Source organism: Netta rufina (genome assembly GCF_964035555.1).
Source record: "Netta rufina genome assembly, chromosome: 1".
NCBI classification, from domain to species: domain Eukaryota; kingdom Metazoa; phylum Chordata; class Aves; order Anseriformes; family Anatidae; genus Netta; species Netta rufina.
The window spans coordinates 91,675,702-91,698,891 of NC_140123.1; the positions used below are offsets into that span (position 1 = coordinate 91,675,702).

Genomic DNA, 23,190 nt, shown 5'->3' on the forward strand with positions numbered 1-23,190 from the left:
TATTTTGTCGTCGGCTGAACTAAAAGGAGGCACAGCGGCAGAGAAGGTGGATTTCTTTTTAAAACATGTATATTTAGAACTGTAACGCTTACAATTTCATTAAACAATCTTAGTACAATGTGTTTAATCTAACAGTATATTACAGAACAATGTGAAAAATGATTTTAATAGCAAACCATGAAAATGGAATTAATTATAATACCTGCAGTGTCAAAGTCACTAACTTGTTACCTTTTCCAGTCAAAGAATCCCAGCAGTCATTCACACTAAATGATGCTTTGGGTTTTATCCAGAATTAAAGGGTATGATTTCCACAGAGAAAGGGCATTCCTTCACAGAAAGAAGATGCATAACAATAATGTTTTCAGCTAGCAGGTCTACCTTATACATCTATTTAGACATCATTTAAAAAAAAAAAAAATAGGCCAATGCAGGGTTCTTATACATTCTTCAACTTAATTGCAATTTCTTTTGGAAAGAGGGATTTTTTCTTCCTCTTTATAATTTTGCAGAACCTGAGTTTAGAACAAACAAAAAGTCGCCTATGAGCAGTTCCTCTTTATTATTATTTATGTTTCGCTTTACTGACAAATATTTGATATGGGACAGTTTTCCTCTGTGGATTCTGTTCACAATGCACCATTATAGAACTGCAAGTAGAAAAGGTCATTCTCACGTTAAATGCACAAGTTTCAATATCAGAAGCAGGACATCAGAAGGAGTTGTAATTTTTCCAGTCACAGGTGAATTTGCAACATTCACAAAAATTACACTTTCTTTTTTAAACACTTTTTGTATTTACACTTCAAGATATAAATAATGAAATTCTTTAAGTTACATGTTTTAACTTTGCTTCACAATTATTCTACATCTGCAAGCTTTCCTATATCAAACCAACCTCTTCCCTCATGAATGCAGAAGTCTGGCCTCTGATCAGTAATAATTACACTAAGCCTTCGTGATGAAAGTTTGACTGTTCAAGTATCACATCATACTGAAATTTTTGCCCCAATTTAAAAATTGGGGCAGAAAACCAAGCCACTTAGAAATGCTAATAAAAGAAATTAATCTGGGAACTCAATAAGCCAAATAATTTATTATTAAATTCTATCAGTATCTTTCTTTGGTAAGAACTATGCAAGAGGATGTCCCACCTCCCACCCCCCAAAAAAATAAAATCATATAATATGTGACATCACAGTGTCTACTCTGTGAAGGAGAAAGCCTCAAAAAATTAAGGAATTTTGTTCAGTTAAGATTGTTTATAGCAGTAGCTCTTCCATGCATTTAAGTATGCAAACGATGGAAGTTTAATATAAGATTGCAATGACAGGAATTAACAATGAGAAAAAAGAAAGAAAAAAACTAAACAAAACAAAACAAAACAGAATATCAACTGTTAAGTCAATGAACAAGTTGTGGTATGCTTTGTTGTACTTCTGGCACGTGTGGAAAAACCTGTAAATTACATAAAAATCCAAGATTTGGATAATTGTGTCATCCAACCCTAAATTCTAAAATATGTAGGAAGCATGAAACAAAGCTATCAGCTGCTAGACAAAAATTAAAAAAAAGTGGTCCAAATATTTGGATTTTTAGTTTTTGTTGCCCTGTGTTGAGATGCAGGATGTGACTGAAGGGAGAAAACCCAATAGCTTACACAAAACATACTGAAGTGGCAATATAAACTAGCTGACACAAGCTTCACTGTACATTTAAATTGATACAATTGTCTGGTGCTTCCATGGCCGGTAAATGTTGAGTGCCATAGGTCTCCTTAGCGTTAAAATGTTGCAACAAAGACTAATCAGGTCATAATCCTTTAAAGTGCTTTCATATCCAGTTTCTAATGGTTTTTGTTTTTCCTTGTTTTCATACCAAGTTGTCACGTGATATTGACTTCCAGAACATGGTCGTCCTTGCTGGGAATGACAAGTATTTGCATACCCGTGCTGCAGTTGAAGACCTGACCAGATGAAAAAGATTGCAGACGGGGCATTGGCAAACCTTTGTGTTCCCCGCTAGCTGCAGAATGCAAGCTGCCTCTGCTTCTTATGCTGCTGCTGTCAGCTTGATCATCCACATTCTTGTCCACAGATAGGTTATCATTTTCGATCCAGCTATCTGTGTAAAACAAAAACCCACAATTTCATTCTATTAAGCGATTAAATAAAACAAAACCCCACAATTTCATTCTATTAAGCGATTAAATAACTCAAAATTATTCCAGAGCTGAGACACACAGTCAACTTACCACATGTCAAGTTACTGAACTTCTCTGCTCTACACGCTTTTGGTTAGCAGCAGACTCAACAGTATGAATTATGTTGGTTTACACAGAAAATTTAAGTAGCATTACCTCACATCTGTCACAGGCTAGAAGAGTGCACATGAGCAGTTCCTGGAGCTCTGCTGACATATGGTAAATTGCTTGCACGAATGAGTTCTAACTACAGCTCTGGGGCTACTCAGCAGTACAAACAAAGACTCAAGGTCACTGCTGTAATTTAAACTCTTGATCTAATCTGGTTTACATGCCACACATTTTCAGCACTTCTATTTCCTACTTAGTCCTTACAAAAACTGGGTTTAATTTTCAAATCTAAAGATGCAGTAGATGTGCAGTAAACAGACAACCCTCTTGAGCTGTCATTATCAAATGCATTTTCACTTGACTATAAACTGATAACTAATTTGCATAGTTATATTTAAAGGAAGTAAGAAAAGAATGCATTTTTTATTTCTCCTTAAAGATTACAGTTGGAACCTGAATTAAAAATTCCTGTTAGAGCAGCATCTTATAAATTCAAATCAGAACTGTGAATTAAGGTAAGAACAACACCTAAGGCTACTTGCTCAATACATTTCTTTGCTTTCCTCTTTACTGGAAGAAGCAGAACCATTTCTGTAAGGAGCCATGTATTCAGGATAACTTTACCAGCATCAAGTTGCATGGAGTGAGCAGAATGATGAGGGAGGTATTTAAATAATCTGACATCAGGAAAGGGTAGATATCCAGCAAACAGAGGCATCACTTCCATGTGGACTTTGTGAGTTGCTCGAGCTGCTACAGGCATAGATATCACTCCAGAACTTTTTCCACAGACCGCCCAGTTACTACTGTTGTCAACAACTGCAAAAATAAAAGAGAAAACACTACAAAGATCATCTTTGAAAAAAAAAAAAAAAAAAAAAAAAAAAAGAGAGAATCCTTAATATAGTTTAGAGCACTTTAAAGTCAGTATTTTTGTAATACCTTAAAAAACTCATAGGCTTGTGTGTGTGAAGAGCTGTGCAAAGTCAGAAAACAGCCCTATGCCAAAAGGATCATAGTTGGGCCTCAAATAACTATCTATCCAGTCTGAACAACATTTAATTTGTCTTCAAGTGGAATATAAAGAGGAAAACAAAATATTCTTAATGTCCTGATGTTGGCTCTGTTAATTTTCTTCATAGTAGCTAACATGGTGCTATGTTCTTGGATTTGTGATTGTAGTAGTGTTGATAACACACCAATGTTTTAGGTGTTGGTGAGCAGTGCTCTAAAAAAGTCAAGGACTCTTCAGCCTCTCACACTGCCCTGCTAGTGAGGAGGCTGGGGGCACAAAAGAAGCTGGGAGGGGCACAGCCAGGACAGCTGACCCAGACTGACTGAAGGGATATCGCATGCCACGTGGTGTCATGCTCAGCAATGAAAGCTGGGGGAAAGAAAGAAGACGGGGGGTGTATTCAGAGTTATGTCACTTGTCCTCCCAAGTAACCATGACACATGTTGAAATCCTGCTTTCCTGAACGTCTCTATGCAGATGGCAAGTAGTGAACAGATTCCTTATTTTGTTTTGCTTGTGTGAAGCTTTTGCTTTACCTATTAAACTGTCTTTATCTCAGAACATGAGCTTTCTCACTTTTACCTTTCTGTTTCTCTCCCTTATTCCGCTGTGGGGGGAGCGAGCAAACAGCTGTGTGTTACTCAGCTGCCTAGCAGGGTTAAACCACAACAATCAGCCTAATTAAATGAAAACTGCTTCACGCAGGGGAGCCATGCCCACAAAACCTGAATATATGTCATAGAAACTCTAGTAGATTACATTATTGAAACAAAACTACTGGAGAATTTTGTCAATATACCTCAGAAAAATATCCTTACCTTCATACATAAGTTTTGTTGTGCAATACCCATCTGATTCTGTTAACGCTTCATCTCTGTCAACCTCTGAGAGGTCAACAAGTCGAGTGATGGACACCTCTAAAGAGCAGAGGGAGCCCGTTTTACAATACTCTGTCCCCAGTGGTGGAAAAATCTCAGTTTTCACATGGTACAATGTCTGTAAGGAAAAAAAAATAGCGTTATCAAGAAAAAAAAGGCATTTTACATGTATTTAAACAAAACTGGACAACTGAAGCAGTATGAACTTAACTTTGCATTTAACATCCATGTCCCATTACATCTCCTTAATGCAAGATTCAGCTATAAATAATATTCACTCCATTATATTGCTCAGTAAAATTGATGCAAACTATTTTTGATACCAGCAGCAAGTAAAAACTTCCATGTTTTAACTCTTCACACCTTCAGTGTTCCTAAATGTGTACCAACCTTATAATTGAAGCAAGCTTTTATTGGATTCTTGACTTCTCACTTTCTAGACACATCACACAAAATTCCAAGTAACAGAGAAGAACTGTTCCATCATTTTTACCAGCATAATCCCCGGAATAAAAGTGTTTATTCAAAGAACTAATTCAATTACTACAAAATTAAATTTCTACCAACAAAAAAATAAGGAAAATAAAACATTGCTTAACACATTTATTTCCCTTAAAAAAGATCCAGGGAAGGATGCTGATAAAAGTGCCAAAAATGCTAGTGATATGTTGGTAGGTAAACAAATACTGTGTTCCTCGGTGCCAGTTTGTCATAAGCAGGTAGAAAACGTACTAGCACTAAAAACAGACCAAAGGATTTAACCCAATGAAAGATTTCTCATTTTGCTACTTTTTACCCAAACATCAAACAGGATAAAACAAGAGTGAATTTAGAGATGAGATTAAATAACGTTGATAGAATTCCTTTAATGGGAAGTAATACCTGGCTTAAGCTTCCTAGCTGATCAAAGGAGTAAGAAATTTGTCCACAAGGGAAAAGAAGAAACATTTAAGATAATGGCCTAGCAAACCCTAAATATTTCATTAGAGGAGCTCATCTCAAGTGAAACAAAAACAATTCAGATGCTTACAATAGCAAAGATCTTTGAAAATGGCTATTTGTTTTAGAGATGGCTGTCTGAAGGCACCAGGGAAAAAGTAGCTCAGTCATCTAGGGACGTTCTCCAGGCACAAGCCCAGGGAGGGGAAAACAAAAACACAGAATAAAACCAAAACAAGGAACAAGATCAGAGAAACTCACAAAAGTGTTGCTCTCCCCCTCCCCCATGTCAGGGGTAACCATAAGGTTTTACCTTCTCTTCAGTTTTGCAGTTCAACTATCTAGATTTCCAATGGCTCTACGTAGGTATCAATCATTATGTTTTAAAACTTCTCTTTACACATTTCTTAACTTACCTTTGTGTATATTAGGAAACCATATTCAGTTAACATATGATATACTTACAAGTACTTACAAAAAAATTTTCCACTTGGAACTCATAAGTGAACGGCTTCAGGGTAAGAGACTGTTTTTCAGAGGTAGCTGGACAAAAGCTGACTGAAAACAGGCACTGCAAGGAGAGAGGGAGCTCTTTTGTCCACTTCAATTCCCATACAAAGAATATTGATTGCTTACTATATATGACCTGCAAGAGAAATTGTTTATAGTATTAGTTCTTTCCTTCCTCTGGGAAAGAAATGGAAATATACATGCACATACACACATTTGTGCGTTCTGGCATTAATACAGATTATAAAAACAAGGTTACCTGGTTAGTATATAGTAAAACAGAAAAAATATGCAACCAAAATAACTACTAATGAAATCTTTTAATTATATGTGCATTGTTAAAAGCAGAGAAATGTTTCACTGTCAGAATCAATGTTTCAAGAGGGAACACTAATATAGTATTTTTCACACTTAGTTAAGTAATATTTAATAAAAAGATATTAAGCACGTCTGCACATCCTTTTCCTAGTCAACAACAATGAGCAATTTAGCCATGTTCATACAGGGCTGAAAAATTTCAAAGAGATATTTGCTTTTGTAAGAAGCAAATGGACTAGTCTGAAAACTTACCTAAAAATCTCTTTTATCTTTTATAATTCAATCTGACAGATCTAAGATGTGTGATTCAATCTGGCAGATCTAAGTGCCTCCCAAAGCAACTTTAAGAATCAGAATTACTTATATGACCACAAAGATCTGACCAAACATCAATTATCAGCCTTACTAGAAAAACTGTGTTTAGAAGCACTAGTATTACTAGCAAGAAGTTTCATCTAACCCTCCTGCCACAAGCTCACAAACGAAGAGAATCCATACCTGTTGAGAATCAGGGTTCAGAGGTACCAGCTGCAAATCTGTACAGTCAGCAGAATTTTTTAGGCTGTTGTCTGAAAGCTGGAAACTGAGTTCTGACAAATTCTGTATGCAGACTTGAACATACTTCCTGAAAAACATGTCAGTTTGTTCAATTTGCTACCATATTTGAATATTTACACTTAAAAGAGTACTTGTCCATAAAATTGCTGTCGAAGTGCACAGTTCATACAAAAACATAAATGCAGGTATATTTCTTTCTTGCAGTCTTTTTTCAGTATTTATTAACCTGTAGAAATGAGGCTGTAAAACACCCTCTGTCTTATTAAATAAAACCAAATAACTACACGGAATTTAGCTACCTTGGTTTTTCTTTTGGCCTTATTTCCAGAGTAACTGAAACCATACAACTGAAATAAATGAATACTGATTAAATTGTTATGACAGAGCACTAGAGAAAATATGCAAACATTCGGTGCAAAGCTGTGCAGAACAGAAGCCCAATTAAAAAAAAAAAAGGCCAGCTATAAATATTACTTATGAAACTCCAACTCTGTTTTCTAAGAAGAAACAATAAATATTTAATGAGTACATTACCGTTTGCCAGCTGACAATAAGGAATGCTTGGCATTAAAAGGTATGCAGAATGTTAATGCAATAATAGTGGAGTAAATTGACCAAGGACAATCAATGGTTACCTAAAGGAAAAAGGGAACAAAGTTTTTATTTGTAATGGTCTTTGATATAACGATTTGATGTTTCTCCTCATTTCAAAACAAATCTTTGCTCAGCAAGTGTCTACATCTAATGCATTCAGAAGGGAAAAAATAAAAAATTCAGCATGTTAAGAGCTAATCTGAGAAAAACTGTCTTTTGCTTTTTTTTTTTTTTTTCCCTGACCAGGGTATGAAATCTTGAAGAAGCTTTTCCTGTGGAAACTCATATATTCAGTAGATATATAGCATAGATATAGCATAGAAGAAAGAAAAGATAAAGAATGACAACAATATTAATAGCATCTTAATACAATAATCTGGTAAAAGGTCAATATTAATTATATTGCTGTAAGAACTATAAGTGAAATATCTTTATAGTACTTTATTAAAATATAAGCTTAAAATATTTGAAAATGTATTAAATGAGTATGTTTCAACTTTAAGCAGCATACTTAACTAATGAGTTTGTCTTGAAGTTAGGCTGCCATTCTTCCAACTCTAAAGCATGTACTTTTAGGACCGTATTTGTATATGCAGGGAAGGAGAGGGCAAAAAAGTATCTTTTGTCACGTTACATTTTAGTAATGCTACTCTGTAGCTATTCCTTTTTACCCTGCTATTCACATACAAGGATATACCATTTGCAAGTGGAAGAAATATCTTTTCCATGAGCCAGAAGGGAGGATTTAAAGACCACCATGCTACCTTTCCTGAAGACACAAGTATCATTCATCCTATAAAAACTGAGACTATCAGAACATTAAAACTCAGAGTACAAACAATGGCAACAGCTGGGCACACAGTAAACAGGGTCTATTTCTGCTTATATATTCTTTACATTTATAATGTAAATACAAAAATCATTCTAAATGTTATAAGGGAAAGTTAGTTAAATGCAGGCAGTTTTTCCTGCCGCTACCACCACTCATGTTTTGTGGAGTTCATGCCCCTGTGATCAAGAAGATTTCATAATGAAAGTGTTAAATGTCATCTTACTTTTTGATCAACAGTAGCCATACAGTTGTCCTGTTTCTGCTTCTCTTTGTTTTTTCTGTGAACTTCTTTATTCGTAGCATTTTCTCTCTCCACTGCAGATTCTGTGGCTGATGGTAAATACATGACTTCTAGTTCAAATTCGATCACATGATATGCAGGAGCCACTGGCAAACTGATGCTTGTAATCTTTTCAGAAGACTGAATCTTTAATGAAGATTCTGAGATCTTCTCTGTAGTTGTGTAGAATGGGGAGAAAAGTGATTTTAAGACATTCATCCCTTCCTGACTTTCATTTTAAGTTGTAATTAAGAAAAGTTAGCTTTGTAGGCTGGTTTCTGTTAATAAAAATACATGGTACCACAACCATTTCCTAGCAAGACCTTCATGTTTTCAGAAACAAGGAGAAACCATGTTATGTAGCTCCCTAGTACCTTTCTCATATTAACTATAATCCACACATCTTAAATGCCACTGCTGTTCACAACTTCTCAATAGCAATGCTGTATCCTTCTCAAACTGCAGGACGGTAACCACCACTTTCAGTGTGGCAGTCCCTTCCAATGTTCAAGAAAGAACTAAGAGGACGGCTTGGTAACAAGCTTCCAATTAGCTAAAGAGCTACCTGAGTCTATCATATGACACACACTTAAGTTTTCACACAGTACTGCACCTCCTTAGTCTCATACTCCATTTTTATCTCAAACAAACTTACAATTTACTGAAAACACATCAGTATTCTTAGTCAGCAGTCATCATGGATGTTTAACACTACACACAGGGTGCATCTGTCTAGCCTATTTTCACCTTAATTTTGTTATGTCTCTTAAAACCATTCTCCTCATTCACGTAAAAGTTATTTGTATTTGAGCAAGCAAGGAGACAAAACAGCATCCAAGTTCAGGAGAGAAAAACAAAACCTTTGATGTCGTGTATTTAAATGTACACTGGCTAAAGGAAATGTTTCGTTTACACAGAGCACTAAGTAAAAACTTAGATTACTTCCCAATAAAAATGTGATGTCTGCAGAGCCTACATAGTATAAGCTCACCACAACACATTTGGAAATCATAAAGGATGCAGCTATTTCTCTATGCCTACTGAATTTCATCTATGAAAGAAAAAGTTATCCAGCTATACTTGCTGAAAAGTTCATAGTACTACTTTGAGGGTGGAAGTTTAAGACTTTTCTGCACTGAAATACTGAGTTGCAAGTCACTATAATCGATCTTAATAACACATACTGAAAATCAGTGTAATTGTTCTTAAAGCTTTACTTCAGGGTATCTAAATTTTCCGCTATTGAAAGATTTTTACTTTATCACTTACCCCTGGTGTTGGAATAGATCACTGCCTTGCTCTCGGGATGGTACAGAATAGGCATGGCATCAGCGTTACTGAGCTGCAGAGCATCTCCATTCTTCATGCTGTAATGACCAGTAGTCACTGTGAATTTCACCTTCTGTGGAATACCAGCCAAAAGGCTATCTGAAGAAGAAAGCAGAAATTGTTAATAGATTCCAGAACTCATTAGGAGATGGTTACAATGCACTCGTAACATTTGCTAGTAACACATCCAAGCAATTTGTCACACATTTTTGGGTAATTTAAAAGTTTGGGGTTTTGTGTTATACAGTGTTAAGCCATCCAACACAGAGTGGGTTTGGTCACTCAAATTGAAACCACCTGTTTCTCCATGCTGTGTGTCTGGCCTAGGTTTTGATTAGCTGACTTATATAACACTTAGCTATGGCAGCACAGAATTCAGTAAAAGATACAATCCCAAAGAATGTACTAAGCTTTTTGCAAAGTTCTCCAGGTTGTAAACAGCTTTATATTTTTGCATCTATGGTGCCAGTCATACACACAGGCTACATTTAAATAATCAAGATAAAAACGCCAGCACACCCACAGACTCAAATATCTGAATCAGAACTATCAAATTTCATCAGTAGCTAATTTCAGTAATTCCCATCTCCCCAATATGCCTGTCCTTCCCTCACCACATATTGCAACCCCTGTAACTGAGATGATAGTGCAAATGCATATTAACTCAATTGCCTCAGTTAATAGCCTGAAAATAAAATCACTATTAACTTCAGCTTATAAACTAATATAAAGTCTACAACAAGTAATGCTCAGCCATCCATGAAACCAATGGACGAAATTCAGTATTAATTCTAATAACTTTATATTGTCTCCAGCAGAGAAACCCAATTCTTACGATGTACTTCTAAAATACCAGAGGCTGCAGCGTCACAGAACTAACCGATCTGTTCAGTCAATTAAAAAAATTAACTATTCAGTTTTCCTAATCCACATGGGAACTCAAATCAAACCTAATATCTACGTGACACTACGTGTTCAAATTTGAGCCAAGTTCTGAAATTAGTTGTTGAGAAACTAGCCATCACTGACATCATACTTGATCAATAGTTTGAAAAATGAGATTTAATTTCAGACTGCTAGCTCAAAACCAAGAGTAAAGCAATATAATTCTGAAAATAAACTAAAAAAATCAAGACAAAACACTTAGTCTAGTTCCAATGAGAGTATAACAGAATTTAATGAAACAACTGCAGCGTAACACTTGTACCTACCAGTCAATGGTTCCACTTTTAGCTGGGGCTCCTGAGAATATACATCATACTGCACAATTGGATAAATGTGAAGAAGGACAAACTGTACTTTTCCCACTGAAGTGCACAGTTGCCTGAGCGTGTACGTACCGGGTTCCTTGGCCTTTGAAGAAAACATATGAATGGCATTTTCAGCTTAGGAAGTACTTCTAGAACAAACTTGTCCTCTACTAAGGACAAGTATTTTTTGAGCTCATTTCTATCAGCATTTGTAAATTACGAACAAACCAACAGAATCACTCTCCAAGTGCCAAGATTTTCACAAAAGGTGCACCTTTTCCCTCATGAAGATATAAGTTGCAGAATGCTGGCTGAGTCAAGAGAAAACATAACATGTACCAGGAATCAGAACAGCTAACACAATAGCTACGTTGTCAAATTGTTATTTGGGAATGCTTTTTGCTCCTCTCCTTACTCCCCTCCCCATGCCACATACATTAAAATTCATTTAAGCACTGAAATTATATTTACCAAGTAGTAAAGCACTTACTTGGCTAACATTCATAAAATCCTACACCATTTATACAAGCCTTCAGTGTAAGCTATTGACTTCACCCACCCACACCCAGCTCATGAATGCTTACAGAAAAGTAATACGTATTTAATTTCAAACTCTTCCCTTGCCCTGTATAATGTGACTCTACATGTTTTTACATAACGTTATAAAAAGCAAAGCTGTAGCACTATTATCTGCAAGTATATTTATTCTTGATTGTATTTGCTCTCAGCTACTACCACTAGGGAATAGGAGATGTTTCCATGTGCCATTTTACGAAGTGTAATTCATACAATGCATATTGATGCCGGGTAGAATTAAATCTAAAGAGTAGGATTACGAATTATGCGGATAAGCTGCAGTGACTTAACATTCAAACCTCATTTACACGGTTATCTACAAAGCAAATCCTGGCTGAAAATCAGTACTATGCATTTAGACAATACAGTCACTAAATTTTATCCCTTCATTATTTTACAAACGGAGAAGCAGGATTGAAGTCTTTTGTAATACATGCATACTTAAAACCTCAACATGGGATGAACACACTGGTCTGAGGAACTTTAATAATGCTTTCTGATCTCTTAAAGCTGGAGGAAATACACTGAAAGGGATCGTGTGGAAGATTACTATCAATTGACATAACATTGATAAGTTTGAAATTTAAAGAAAGAATAATTCTCCCTTTGCATCTTAGGAGTAGTGTCATTCCTCGTTCTGCAAAAGTAGTGCAATTAAGCACTAGTGTACTAACAAAAATTAGAAACAAAAAATGTCACAGGGATTTAAAAAAAAAACGTGGTAAATACTACAGCTCAAATCTAGAGAAGCAGGCATATATACCACGTATGACTGCAAAACTCCTTTCTTCAGAGCATCCATACCCTTTCCAGTATGCAGATCAGATACTGTTCAGAAAGCCAAGCAGCTATGGAGCAGCTGTTCCATTCCTCATTCTCTTTCCCTATCTCGCATTAATCATGCAGGTGCTACGCTGAATTTCTGTGTTTTCTGACACAAACTTTCTCTACACTGGTGTTCATTACGGTAGCACTGAACTCTACTAAATATTTCCCTGTGAAGAATTACAGAGGTGAGGGAGATGGTATTTAGAGATAAACCAAGGAACAGAATGAGGCCAGAGGCTCCTACCTCGGGAACTTCAAACAGATGGTGAAGCCTTGGTTTTGAGAAGGCTTAGCATTTTGCTGGCTAGAGCTAAGCTGGGAGGGAAATGCCTTTCCTCGTTTCATTAAGCAACAACAGTAAAGAAACCAGTGAACCACAGAGCAGAAAAGTAAGAGGTCACAAAATGAATTAAGTGTTTAAAAACAAATTAACAGAACACACAGAAAACCAACACCCCACCACAGAGATGCACGCACCACAAAAAAATTACCCATCTCCACCCCATCAAAAAAAAATAAATAATAAACAAACAAAACACCAAAACCACCAGGATTACTAGGTAGAAATCAGCAGGCCTTGGGTACCATGCCATCTAGCACTAGTAGTAACAAAACGTGAAGAGATGATGAGCACTACTATCCTTAAATACTTCAGCAATTACTCGGACTACTTAGCTTGATGGAGGAAAATAAGGAGGGAAAAATGGATTGCTCCAAGTATGAATCTGGCTTAGAAGGATGTGTAAGTGAGGAACTGGAGGAGTTCCACAGACAATGCTCTATGGCAGAAACAGGACTGCGAGCCAGTTTCTGAGGGTGGCATTTAGATAGGGATCCTATTTTCGCAGGTGCTACAAGAAACTAGATTTGCAGGAGTAAACAGAGACTCCTGATGTTCTTTATGTTGTGTCCTTTCTCATTTATTGCATGATTAAGATAAATAATGGGGCAATTTTAATTCTGACATCTTCTAAATTCCAATATTTGAAGCTGAGCTTAACTTTGTCATACTTTTTGCAAGTAGGATGTTTACTATATCCACTAAATGAAAAAATATTCTACCACCTTCTATACTGAAGGACAGGCTAGTAAACAAATTTAACCACACAGTCACTTATTGAAAGCTAGAAAATGCAGTCCCGTCAAAATATTTTTAACGTTATTCTGAATAAGCTTATCGGCAAAGGCAGACTTGATGAACAGCACATTATCCTGCATATGAATTCCTCAGTTTAATTTTTGGCAGCAATAATCAAGATGTTTAAGTTTTGGAAGGCTGACTCACGATTACTAATAGGAGAGTCACCAGTACATTTTGGCACAAAACCAACAGCCCTCTTTAAAGGGAAATTATGGTCTAGAGCAATGAAAAGGCAGCCACAAGGGGGATGGCAAACTGTAACAGGAATACAGGTACCACTTGCCAGCACTCTGCTCTTCCTCAAACACTGCTTTTAGTTCTTCCATGAGCGTTATGTTCACTCAACCATAAAAGCATACCTGAGTACTGAACGTTATTTTGTTGACCCCTGGTTCCAGTATCAAGTTGTGACACTTTAACATGTGAGCTCCATCTTCCAAAGTCACCCCTGAGGGCATATCCAGAGAACTGCTGCTCTCTTGCCTTCGTAGTAGCATGTGCACGTTTTTGCAGATGATTCCCGCTGTGTTCAAAGAGTTATCCGAGGGACTTCGTTCATACATTTCATAGAGCTCGAGCGCTGGCAAGTTGTTTCTTGACAAAGGAAATCCTACCACCTCATTTGGAAAGCTGATAACACCATTGGAGGTTTTGTGCTTAGTGAGCCACTCAGCCGTTTTCCTGTAATTATTCTTCTCAATGCTGAAGTGAACATGAATAGCAATCTGATCCACCTGGACAGGGATGGGCATTTGGCTCAGCAAAGTCAACTCAATAGACAACTTCCCACCCACATGGACAACAGCATTCGGAGGGTCAAAATGCAGAGTTTTTAACTGTGCAAAGGAGTGCATAGGCAATATAATCTTCTGACCTGAAAAGGCACAAAACAAACAAAACAAAAAATCAGGAATTGCATTATCTTCGTATGTTGCTGGAGATCAACAGATTCTCCCCCCCTCAAAAATTTAAATCCCAAGAATCAAAGTGATCAACTTTTCACAATGAAATCCTTCTCATTTCATTCAGTATTTCACAAACCAATACATTCATATTTTATCTTGCATAGAAATAAGATTTAAGATGCTGGGATTTATTTTCTAATAATTCATCTACTACAATTTTACTACTCCTTAAGCTATTGAGACAACTAAGTGAAGAGATAATATCTAAGAGGAAGTTTAACATTTCAATACTACATAAATTGTCATAGATGAGCACAGTAACAAAGTGGCAAAATTCCCAGAGCGCATAAATAAAGAGCAAACACAAGCCTAATAAACTAACAAATCAGATTAATGCCTTGAGCCATCAGCTTTATCAGATAAGGGTCTTTTACTTTTTTAGATTAAAAGAAAAAAAAAGACACTGAAGGCAGTACCAAAACTTAATTAAGAAGCATGTCTATAATAGCATATGATATATCCATTCATCAAGAAAAACTTCTGCATAAAAATGAAGTCTTAGATCTACAGAAAGTGTGGATTTTGACCAATTTCAGAGATAAGATATTAATGAAGCAAAGGAATGTATAAAAATAGAAGGTGGTATGGTCAAAATAATATGCTGCAAGTGGGTGGCAACAAATCTAACATCAGAAAACAAAGTATCACCACAGAGCTGTCATCTGCATGCCAGCAATGCAGAGTCAAATTTAAGTAGCAATTGAAAAAAACAATACAAGGGAAATTATGAGCTGCCAAAGCAGACAAATAGGTAAGGTGAAATAAAAGCAAAGCAGACAAACAGATGGGCAAGGTGAAACAAAAGTGGCCTCAAAATGAAATGAAAACTATAATTACCCTTTCATCACTGAATAGCCTTAATTATTTCAAAAGTTTTATAAACGTTCTGAAGATGACAGGAAAAAGAGCCATGTTGCTTCTGAAGTCATACACAAGGTAATGAACCCAAACAGAAAAAGTATTTTAGTCTACTTTTAGGGAAAGACTAGATTAGAGCAGCTTAAGTTTTATGTATTTAAAAACCAGACTTACCTTGATTCTCTTCTTGCTGATTGGCAAAATCTAGTATTTCTTGGCAAAAGCTTTTGCGTTCGTCTTCTGTTAAGTGGTTATCACTAGCTAAAAGACTGCTTGTTTGAAGATAACTAACAAAGTTAAGGAAACAGGAGGTAGTATATTTCATTACATCCTCAAATTTGACTGAAAATAACAGTTCAACTACTGCCTTTCTACTCTTTTAGTATAAGACCTGCCTTCATCATCACCACATGCTTCCATTAGAAAAGAAACAATGGAAGATGTACTGTCATCTGAGATCACTGCAGAATCTCTAGTTTTTACAGATCTATAAACTTGGGCAAACCTCCCCCCAAATTCCTGCCTAAAAAGATCAATGAGCATTAAAAGTTCATTATTTGACAACAGATAAATGAAGCATGAAAGTTAAAGACCCAGCTTGTTGCGTTACACTGCACATTTAGAATTAAACAACCAGAGTATTTTTGTTTACTTTCCAATCTACTCTGTCGAGAAGCTGCTAGCTGTTACAGCCCCACTTACCATACTAAGTTACATTATAAGGCATTCCTTGCACTTCTGAGTGCTGAGGACGCACAAATGCTCACGTAAGTGCAGAAGACTGCAATATTCCTAGCTCAGGTTTTCTGAATGCCACATGCAGAGAAGCAGAAAAGAAAATAAGGCTGTTTAAAAGTGATTTAACAATTTTCAAAAAGGGACAGACATTTATGTTGTTTAAGTGTAGTTCAAAAAGAAAGGTCCAAAACCAGAAAAATAAGAAATACAATTTTATCCAGTCTTGATTTTTTGGCTCCGTCTTTTAAAGGATACTTTTCTATTTGTCCAAGGTGTTTCTGACATTCTGCTAACTGTTTTCTCGTATGCGTAACAAGCAGTGCCCAGCCCTCAGACAGGTAAGTTTTCAGTGCTCCTTGAAGATAGATCTCTGCCTTCTGTGGACCTTTCTTCCTCCTTTAAAAATAAACAAATGAATACAGAGTGATACAAGTGTCTTTGTGGCCACTGTCTACACATTTTTTTTAAAAAGTGGTCATGGGGAATACACTACACGAATGCAGAACAAAATGCAGCAGAACTATTCATTTTGCTAGTACCAGCTCAATGTCTTGCCCTACCTTTCATTTAAGCATGCAGAACTGCAATGAGTCTAAACATAAAATGTCAATGAGACCTCATACACAAATCTATCACAAATCAGAGTAAGTGAGGCAAACGTAACTCCCATAAATGTATTTTCATGATAAAGCCATTTCAGACTTCTGACAGGTAACTAAAATTATGCTTGCTCAACAATTTTAGAGCAGGAAAATGCCTTAATGGAAGTATCATTTTATCACTGCATAACAGTTCCATGGTAGTCTTTAAATCTGATGCTATCCCCTCAGGTGAAAATTAATTAACTTAGGAAATTTAATTTAAGAGAATCTGTTGTGGGCAAGAAGTTCAGACTGGTTTACTGAACCTGGATGAGAAGCATGCCCAAAGATAAAAGCACCCGAGAAACAAAGAAACAAACAAAAAAAAAAACAATCAGTACTCCCAAATTCTTTAAGATTAAAGACAGAAAACCAACACAGAAGGGTCTTCTAGTGAAGAGCCAGAGATAAACACAGAAAATATATTTAGAAACTAGGAATGAAATCATAAAGTTTCATAGAGGGGGAAACTAAACATTTTGTAATGAAAACCTTCAAATACAAAACTGGTAACTCTTGAAAGAACATATTTTCTGGCTTTTAAGTATATATGTACATAAGTGTGTCTGTGTATGTTTAAGAAGAGCGTAAATTTTGAAGCAAATCAGAAATCATGTTAGAAAGTAGGCTACAGTAATTGCAAGGTTATGTCTTCCTCCTAACCCTTTCCTCCTTAGCAGAAGATCAAGATAAAGAACAGAGGAAAGCTAAGGTACGAGTACTAAAATGAGGTGAGAATTAGGGTCCAAAATAAAAAGATTGCCAGGGTTCTCATCTTTCCCCTGCCTTCCCCTGTTCCTTCCCCCCCCCCCAAAAAAAAAAAACATAAACAGGGCAAAATTTAGGGTATGTTTGCAATAAAAATACTTTTTAAAATTCCTTTTGAAATACAGGTTATTTTCCTCAAGTATTATATTCAAGCTTTCATTTACATATAAAACTCTGCCAAGTCCTTTCCAACAAGCTTAGCTGAGCGAATTCGTCCAATATTGGTGTACATTTCAATGGTGGCATGGGACAGATCCTGTTTAAAAGACAAGAAGATATTATAAGCTGTGTATTTTTAGCAGCTACCTGATATTTCACATAAAGTCATAACCAGTAACTAAGTTACTACAACAAAATTACCAGAACAAGTCGCTTTTTAGATTTCTTATTGCCCCCAAGACACACTTTTGAGAGGTTTGCAACATACCCATGTTATAAGTTGCAGAAGAAAATAAGCATATTAAAAATAAGATGAGACAATTCAAAAACAGAGAACATACTCAAGAAAATGCACATGTATCCTCCTGTGGTTTTTGAAAGCACCTGTTTCTTGGGGACTATAGCCCATTTTGCTCTTATTACATGAGAGCATAGTGTATGCATCATTCCAGGATACATCACGGTGTAACATTTAGCAAAATACTAGAGTTTATTCTAAAGACTCACAACTAATACTTCAAAAATAAATAAAGCTACGTACAATACGTGATTCTTTCACTAAAGCTGCAGATAATGCCATCAAGTTAAATGCAAAATACTAACCTACAATTGGAATAATTACTTTCCCAAGCATGCCTTAAAGGAACTCTGCTTGAAGCTACACAATCCTGACTTGAGGTTTCTCAGTCATCTTTAAGCTTAATTTTAATGCAGCCGTAATGTCTGCAGGCCACTTTCCTTAGCTTGCCCTAAGCTTGTAATAACTGCAAATTTTGTGAGAAAGGTCTTTCCCTGTATCAAAACATGCTGTATAGCACCATCAAAATTATTTCTCCAATATCTAATCATCACTGGACATAAAGACATTTCCTACCACATTTACAAACCAGCAGCCTCTTCTACAGCAACTCATTGTCCTTCAGTTAGCATATTAAGATCTACTTTGGTCATCAAAAGAGATAACTTAAGAACTTTCAAATACCTGTTTGTTTGTTTTTTTTTTTAAATAGAGTATCTGCAGGAAAGTGTCTATTCTATGGGGCAGAAAAACAACCTAAAATGGACTTCCCAAAACTTTTCTTAACCTGTTTGTGATGTTTCTTAACCAGAGCCCAAAGAGAGAAAAAAAAATCACCCATGCATTCTCTTAGTCTCATTAAAGAACACAAAACAGCACATTACAATAAACTTGATCAGTTCACTCCTTAACCAACCAGTGTGAACTGAGAGGTTTTGGACACCAAACTAAATAAATGAAAAGTAACATTCACCCAAAATTAAGGTACAGGACAACATGTTTGTAGAAGATCTGCCAGTCTTACAAAAGATTCCAAAGTTGTCACGTAAGACTAGACATTGAATGAAACAAAACCATCCTTTTCTGGTAATAAAAGCTCATCATTTCTTGCTTTCAACATTTCTGAAGAGCTGCATTTTACTTTCCAAACTCATGAAAATTTTAAATGCAAATAAGTCATCTTAGTTGTGTATGGAAATTTTAATTAATTCCGCGTTCTCCACTGAATACATGGACAAAACAAAGTTACATATAAATTGTATGTATTTATGCAACAAACACTGAAAAAAGATTTTCTATGTAGATCTGATCTCTACTAATCTGAATTTCTGATGTGTAAAAGCACAGTCAGAAATACAAACAGGATAAGCAGTTCTTTCACTTGCAACCTCTGCAGACCCCACTCAGTTTCTTAAATTTAGGAAGATACTGCTTAATATAGCAGAGATCTTAGGGTGCAAGTTGGAACTGAAAAGGTAAGCACAGCCATCAATTCTGAGAAATCTTAGTTTTGGTCCACCTATCCAACAAGTCGCAAAGAAACAACGCATGTATGTGAAATCTGGCATCTTCAGAACAAATTGGTTAAGACTTGCTTTAAATAACAACTTTGTAAAAAATGGAGTAGCATTTCACATTAAAAAAATGATTAATTTTCATCCAGCTTTGTCCCAGAGAACTTTAAAGGCAGTACTGTAACTATAAAATCATTTTCCTCTGAAATTTCTAAGGAAAACAAACAAGCAAAAAAACTACAAACAGTCTTGTGACAGTCAGGTGTTTTGGGTTTTATTTAATAACCCTTTATAAAAAAGATCCAAAATATCATTACAATGGCTTCTCAGTAAGGGAGCTGTCAGAAGATAAACGTACAAATTAACATGCAATGAGCATTGTAATGTTTCAAACTGTGTCAACTCTAACTGAAATATCTGCAGATATCCTGTGGAGGAATGGTTAAGTGAAATAGGACACGTGGATGTTGGGCAGTTAAGAGGCAATGGGCTAGTGAAGTACCGTACTCAACTCACATGAGTCTGGCACGTACACAGCTGGCTGAGAGCCAATCAGGCTCAAGGACACGATGCCCTTGAGCGATGGGGACAGTCCCTAAGGCGGGACGGTGGCTAAAAGAAGGAGGAACTACCTGAAAAGAGCGGGAAATGTTAGCCAATCCTGAGCTTAGTTTTTGCAATATGTATGAGTTGATTATGTTCAAACTAGATAAAAGGCGACTGAGCTATCCATTAAAGTTGAAGTTCATTGTTCACTCATATTGAGCGTCTGTGTCTTCCTTCCGTCGACAACAAATTGGCGCCCGAACAGGGACCGGTCTGAACGGGATTTGGACACTGCTGGCAGTGATCCTGGGCCACGTGTTCGACGGAATAAGGGAGGAACTGGTCCTGCAACGCAGCCCAGGAGGTGGAAGGGACAAGAATCCCCGCACCCGCGTCGGGAAGGTGAAAGGGACGTGGAGTCCCCGCACCCGGGAGAGGATCCCGACGGTCACGCGTCGCCAAGGTCTGAAAGGTGAAAGGGACAGGAGTCCCCGCACCCGCAGCTCAGAAGGTGGAAGGGAGTCCCCGCACTCGGGATGAGCCTATAAAGGGTCCTGCCGGAAAAGCGCCGCCGAGGTCTTTGGAAAGGCTGTAACTGTATATATAAAGGTATGAAAAACAAGCGGCGTATAATTTGCTCAGATGCTTTTTAGAAAAGCGGAGTATTTTAGATATAGATTGTAGAAAAAGATTTGCCAGGGTTATTAGCATATGCAGTAGCGCAGGGTTGTTTTACAAATCCTGATACAGTTTTTTGAACAAACAGAGTGGCGTAAATTTGGAGATAAATTGTTTGGTGATGTTATTAATGATATTAAGTCTGCTAAAAAATTTATTGAAGCCTTGGAGAACAGTCACTAGCGCTTTAGCTACACATCAGGCTGAGCAGAGAGTCGCTGTTGCCGCTACAGAGCGACTGGGATTGCCGGGAAGTGCTGGAGCTGGGCATTGCCCACTGCCGCCTTCAGAGAGAATGATAACGCTGCCTTGGGGCTACGGGGCAATGGGAGCCTCCCCACCCCCCTCAGTCACCGCCACGAGCAGCGCTGCACTTGGAGTTCACCGTGTGGCGAGTCGGCACAGAGCAGAGGGACGGACATCAGGACCCTGCAGCCTGTCTGACGTAACCATGGAAGCAGCGGCGGCTGTGCTGCTTCTCTCTGGCATGTTTTTGATCTGTGGAGACCGTGCATGGCAAGGAGTACCAGCCAATGCTTTTGGAGGACCGTGTTACCTAGGGCGACTCACACTTTTCACTCCAGATTTACACTCGTGGCAGAACTCGACAAGGAGCAGAAGAATTAAACGAGAACTAAAAACTTTGGGTTCTGACTGTAATGATGATGTAGAATTGTGGGGTCCAGCAGAAAGATTCTTTGCTTCTTTGGTGCCTGGTGTGGGAACTGCACACGCTTTGACTAACATTAATAAGCTTGCTTGTTGGGCTGTTAAACAATCAAATGTAACAACACAAGTTCTTTCTGAAATGTCACAATATATGGAGAGTCTAAGACATGCTGTATTGCAAAATAGGGCCGCTATTGATTTCTTACTGCTGGCTCAGGGACATGGGTGTGAAGATGTAGAAGGAATGTGTTGCTTTTATCTTTCCGACCATGGTTAGTCAATTCACGACCAGTTGAAATGGTTAAGGGATCATATGCAAAAAATTGTAGTACAAGATAGTTGGTTTGAAGGTTGGCTTAAATCTGTTTTTGGGAACATGGGTGGATGGGTTTTGTTAGTTAAAGAGGGACTTCGCTTTCTACTTATAATTATATTGATTATAGTTGCTGCACGTATAATCTTTAACTGCCTAACTAAGAAACTAGAGCAACTCACAGAGAAGGTATTTGTAGCGCAAAATAAAAACGGGGGAATTGTGGAGGAATGGTTAAGTGAAATAGGACACGTGGATGTTGGGCAGTTAAGAGGCAATGGGCTAGTGAAGTACCGTACTCAACTCACATGAGTCTGGCACGTACACAGCTGGCTGAGAGCCAATCAGGCTCAAGGACACGATGCCCTTGAGCGATGGGGACAGTCCCTAAGGCGGGACGGTGGCTAAAAGAAGGAGGAACTACCTGAAAAGAGCGGGAAATGTTAGCCAATCCTGAGCTTAGTTTTTGCAATATGTATGAGTTGATTATGTTCAAACTAGATAAAAGGCGACTGAGCTATCCATTAAAGTTGAAGTTCATTGTTCACTCATATTGAGCGTCTGTGTCTTCCTTCCGTCGACAACAATATCCCACACTTTATATAAGAAATTCAACAACAACTTAACTCATGTAACACTCATTCCAAGATGCAAGCCTAAAACATTTGAAGGAAAGTTGGATTCACGCAATAATATTCTTCTGGGAAAGATTTAAATAATTCTAGATAGCAGAGTAGGATAGCCATGACATTGGCTTTTTTTGATAGTTAAGTATACATAGCCACAAATAACCTCCAGCCTCATAACTGTAAATATTAATCTACATCATTAAAACCTGGGTCCCATACAGGGTTCCAGTTGTAAAACAAATCAGCGTTGGTGTGTTCAGTATGTAAGCAATAACTTCTGACGCCAAAAATACAGAAATACAGATCCAAGTTCCTAACACCATCATCTCAGATTTAAAACTTTGGGCCCTATTCAGTTTATAATGTAAATATCCCAAACTAATATAAATAAGCAAAGACTGTACTTACTAAGTAGTGTTTTTCAAAAGCTTCTACAGATGATAAGGCCTCTTTAAGTTTCTTATAAGGGCTCTGTGATGCATTGGCTTTAGGAAAAAAAGAATAGGAAACATCACTTACAAATACATGCCTATTTTAATATCCACCAACAACACTTAAAGACAGATCATAAGTTTCTTCCCAGAGACTCTTATTTTAGAGTCTAGGGACTTTAGAGTCTCTAGATTCTAAAACAAGATCAAGAAAGGATGTCTTACAAAAATGAGTGCTGCACACACTAACACGAGTGATGTTCAGTGTAGCTTGGTGAAGACAAGCAGCAATACAGTAACTATGCTAACTTCTCCACACAGTATTTCATGCCATTTATTCAACCTTGCAACACGCACAGTTGTATTTCAATACCACTGTATTTTGCCAAGACTAATATTCTCTCAACTTTCCAATGCTGGATTTATAAAATGTATGACAGAAGTATACTGTAATTTAAAGACATTTTTATACCTTAAGCATTGGTCTTGGTAACCATTTTCCTTTGAAGTACAATTTTCTTTTTCTGAAGTAGCTTGCTCAATTTAAAAGTTCTTGCCAGACCGAATACGTCCCAACGTTTCCAGAAGAATAAAGCCCCCATTTAAAATAAACACAACAGG

At 37.1% G+C, this 23,190-nt stretch overlaps 1 protein-coding gene across 1 annotated transcript in view; it reads right to left on the reverse strand.

Moving 5' to 3' along the window:
• Positions 1–79: 79 nt before the first annotated feature.
• TRAPPC10 (trafficking protein particle complex subunit 10) overlaps positions 80–23,190 on the reverse strand; it is a 42,495-nt gene continuing 19,384 nt past the window's right edge. Inside the window, exons 10-23 of the mRNA XM_084305878.1 lie at positions 22,547–22,623; positions 17,497–17,588; positions 16,179–16,319; positions 15,360–15,472; positions 13,722–14,236; positions 10,779–10,920; positions 9,508–9,666; positions 8,182–8,411; positions 7,067–7,167; positions 6,473–6,599; positions 5,622–5,792; positions 4,148–4,325; positions 2,939–3,133; positions 80–2,124 (exon numbers count right to left, since the gene is read on the reverse strand). Of these exons, the coding sequence (XP_084162004.1) occupies positions 1,886–2,124; positions 2,939–3,133; positions 4,148–4,325; positions 5,622–5,792; positions 6,473–6,599; positions 7,067–7,167; positions 8,182–8,411; positions 9,508–9,666; positions 10,779–10,920; positions 13,722–14,236; positions 15,360–15,472; positions 16,179–16,319; positions 17,497–17,588; positions 22,547–22,623 (2,480 nt within the window). The 3' untranslated portion in view covers positions 80–1,885. The remainder of the gene's footprint in view (positions 2,125–2,938; positions 3,134–4,147; positions 4,326–5,621; positions 5,793–6,472; positions 6,600–7,066; positions 7,168–8,181; positions 8,412–9,507; positions 9,667–10,778; positions 10,921–13,721; positions 14,237–15,359; positions 15,473–16,178; positions 16,320–17,496; positions 17,589–22,546; positions 22,624–23,190) is intronic.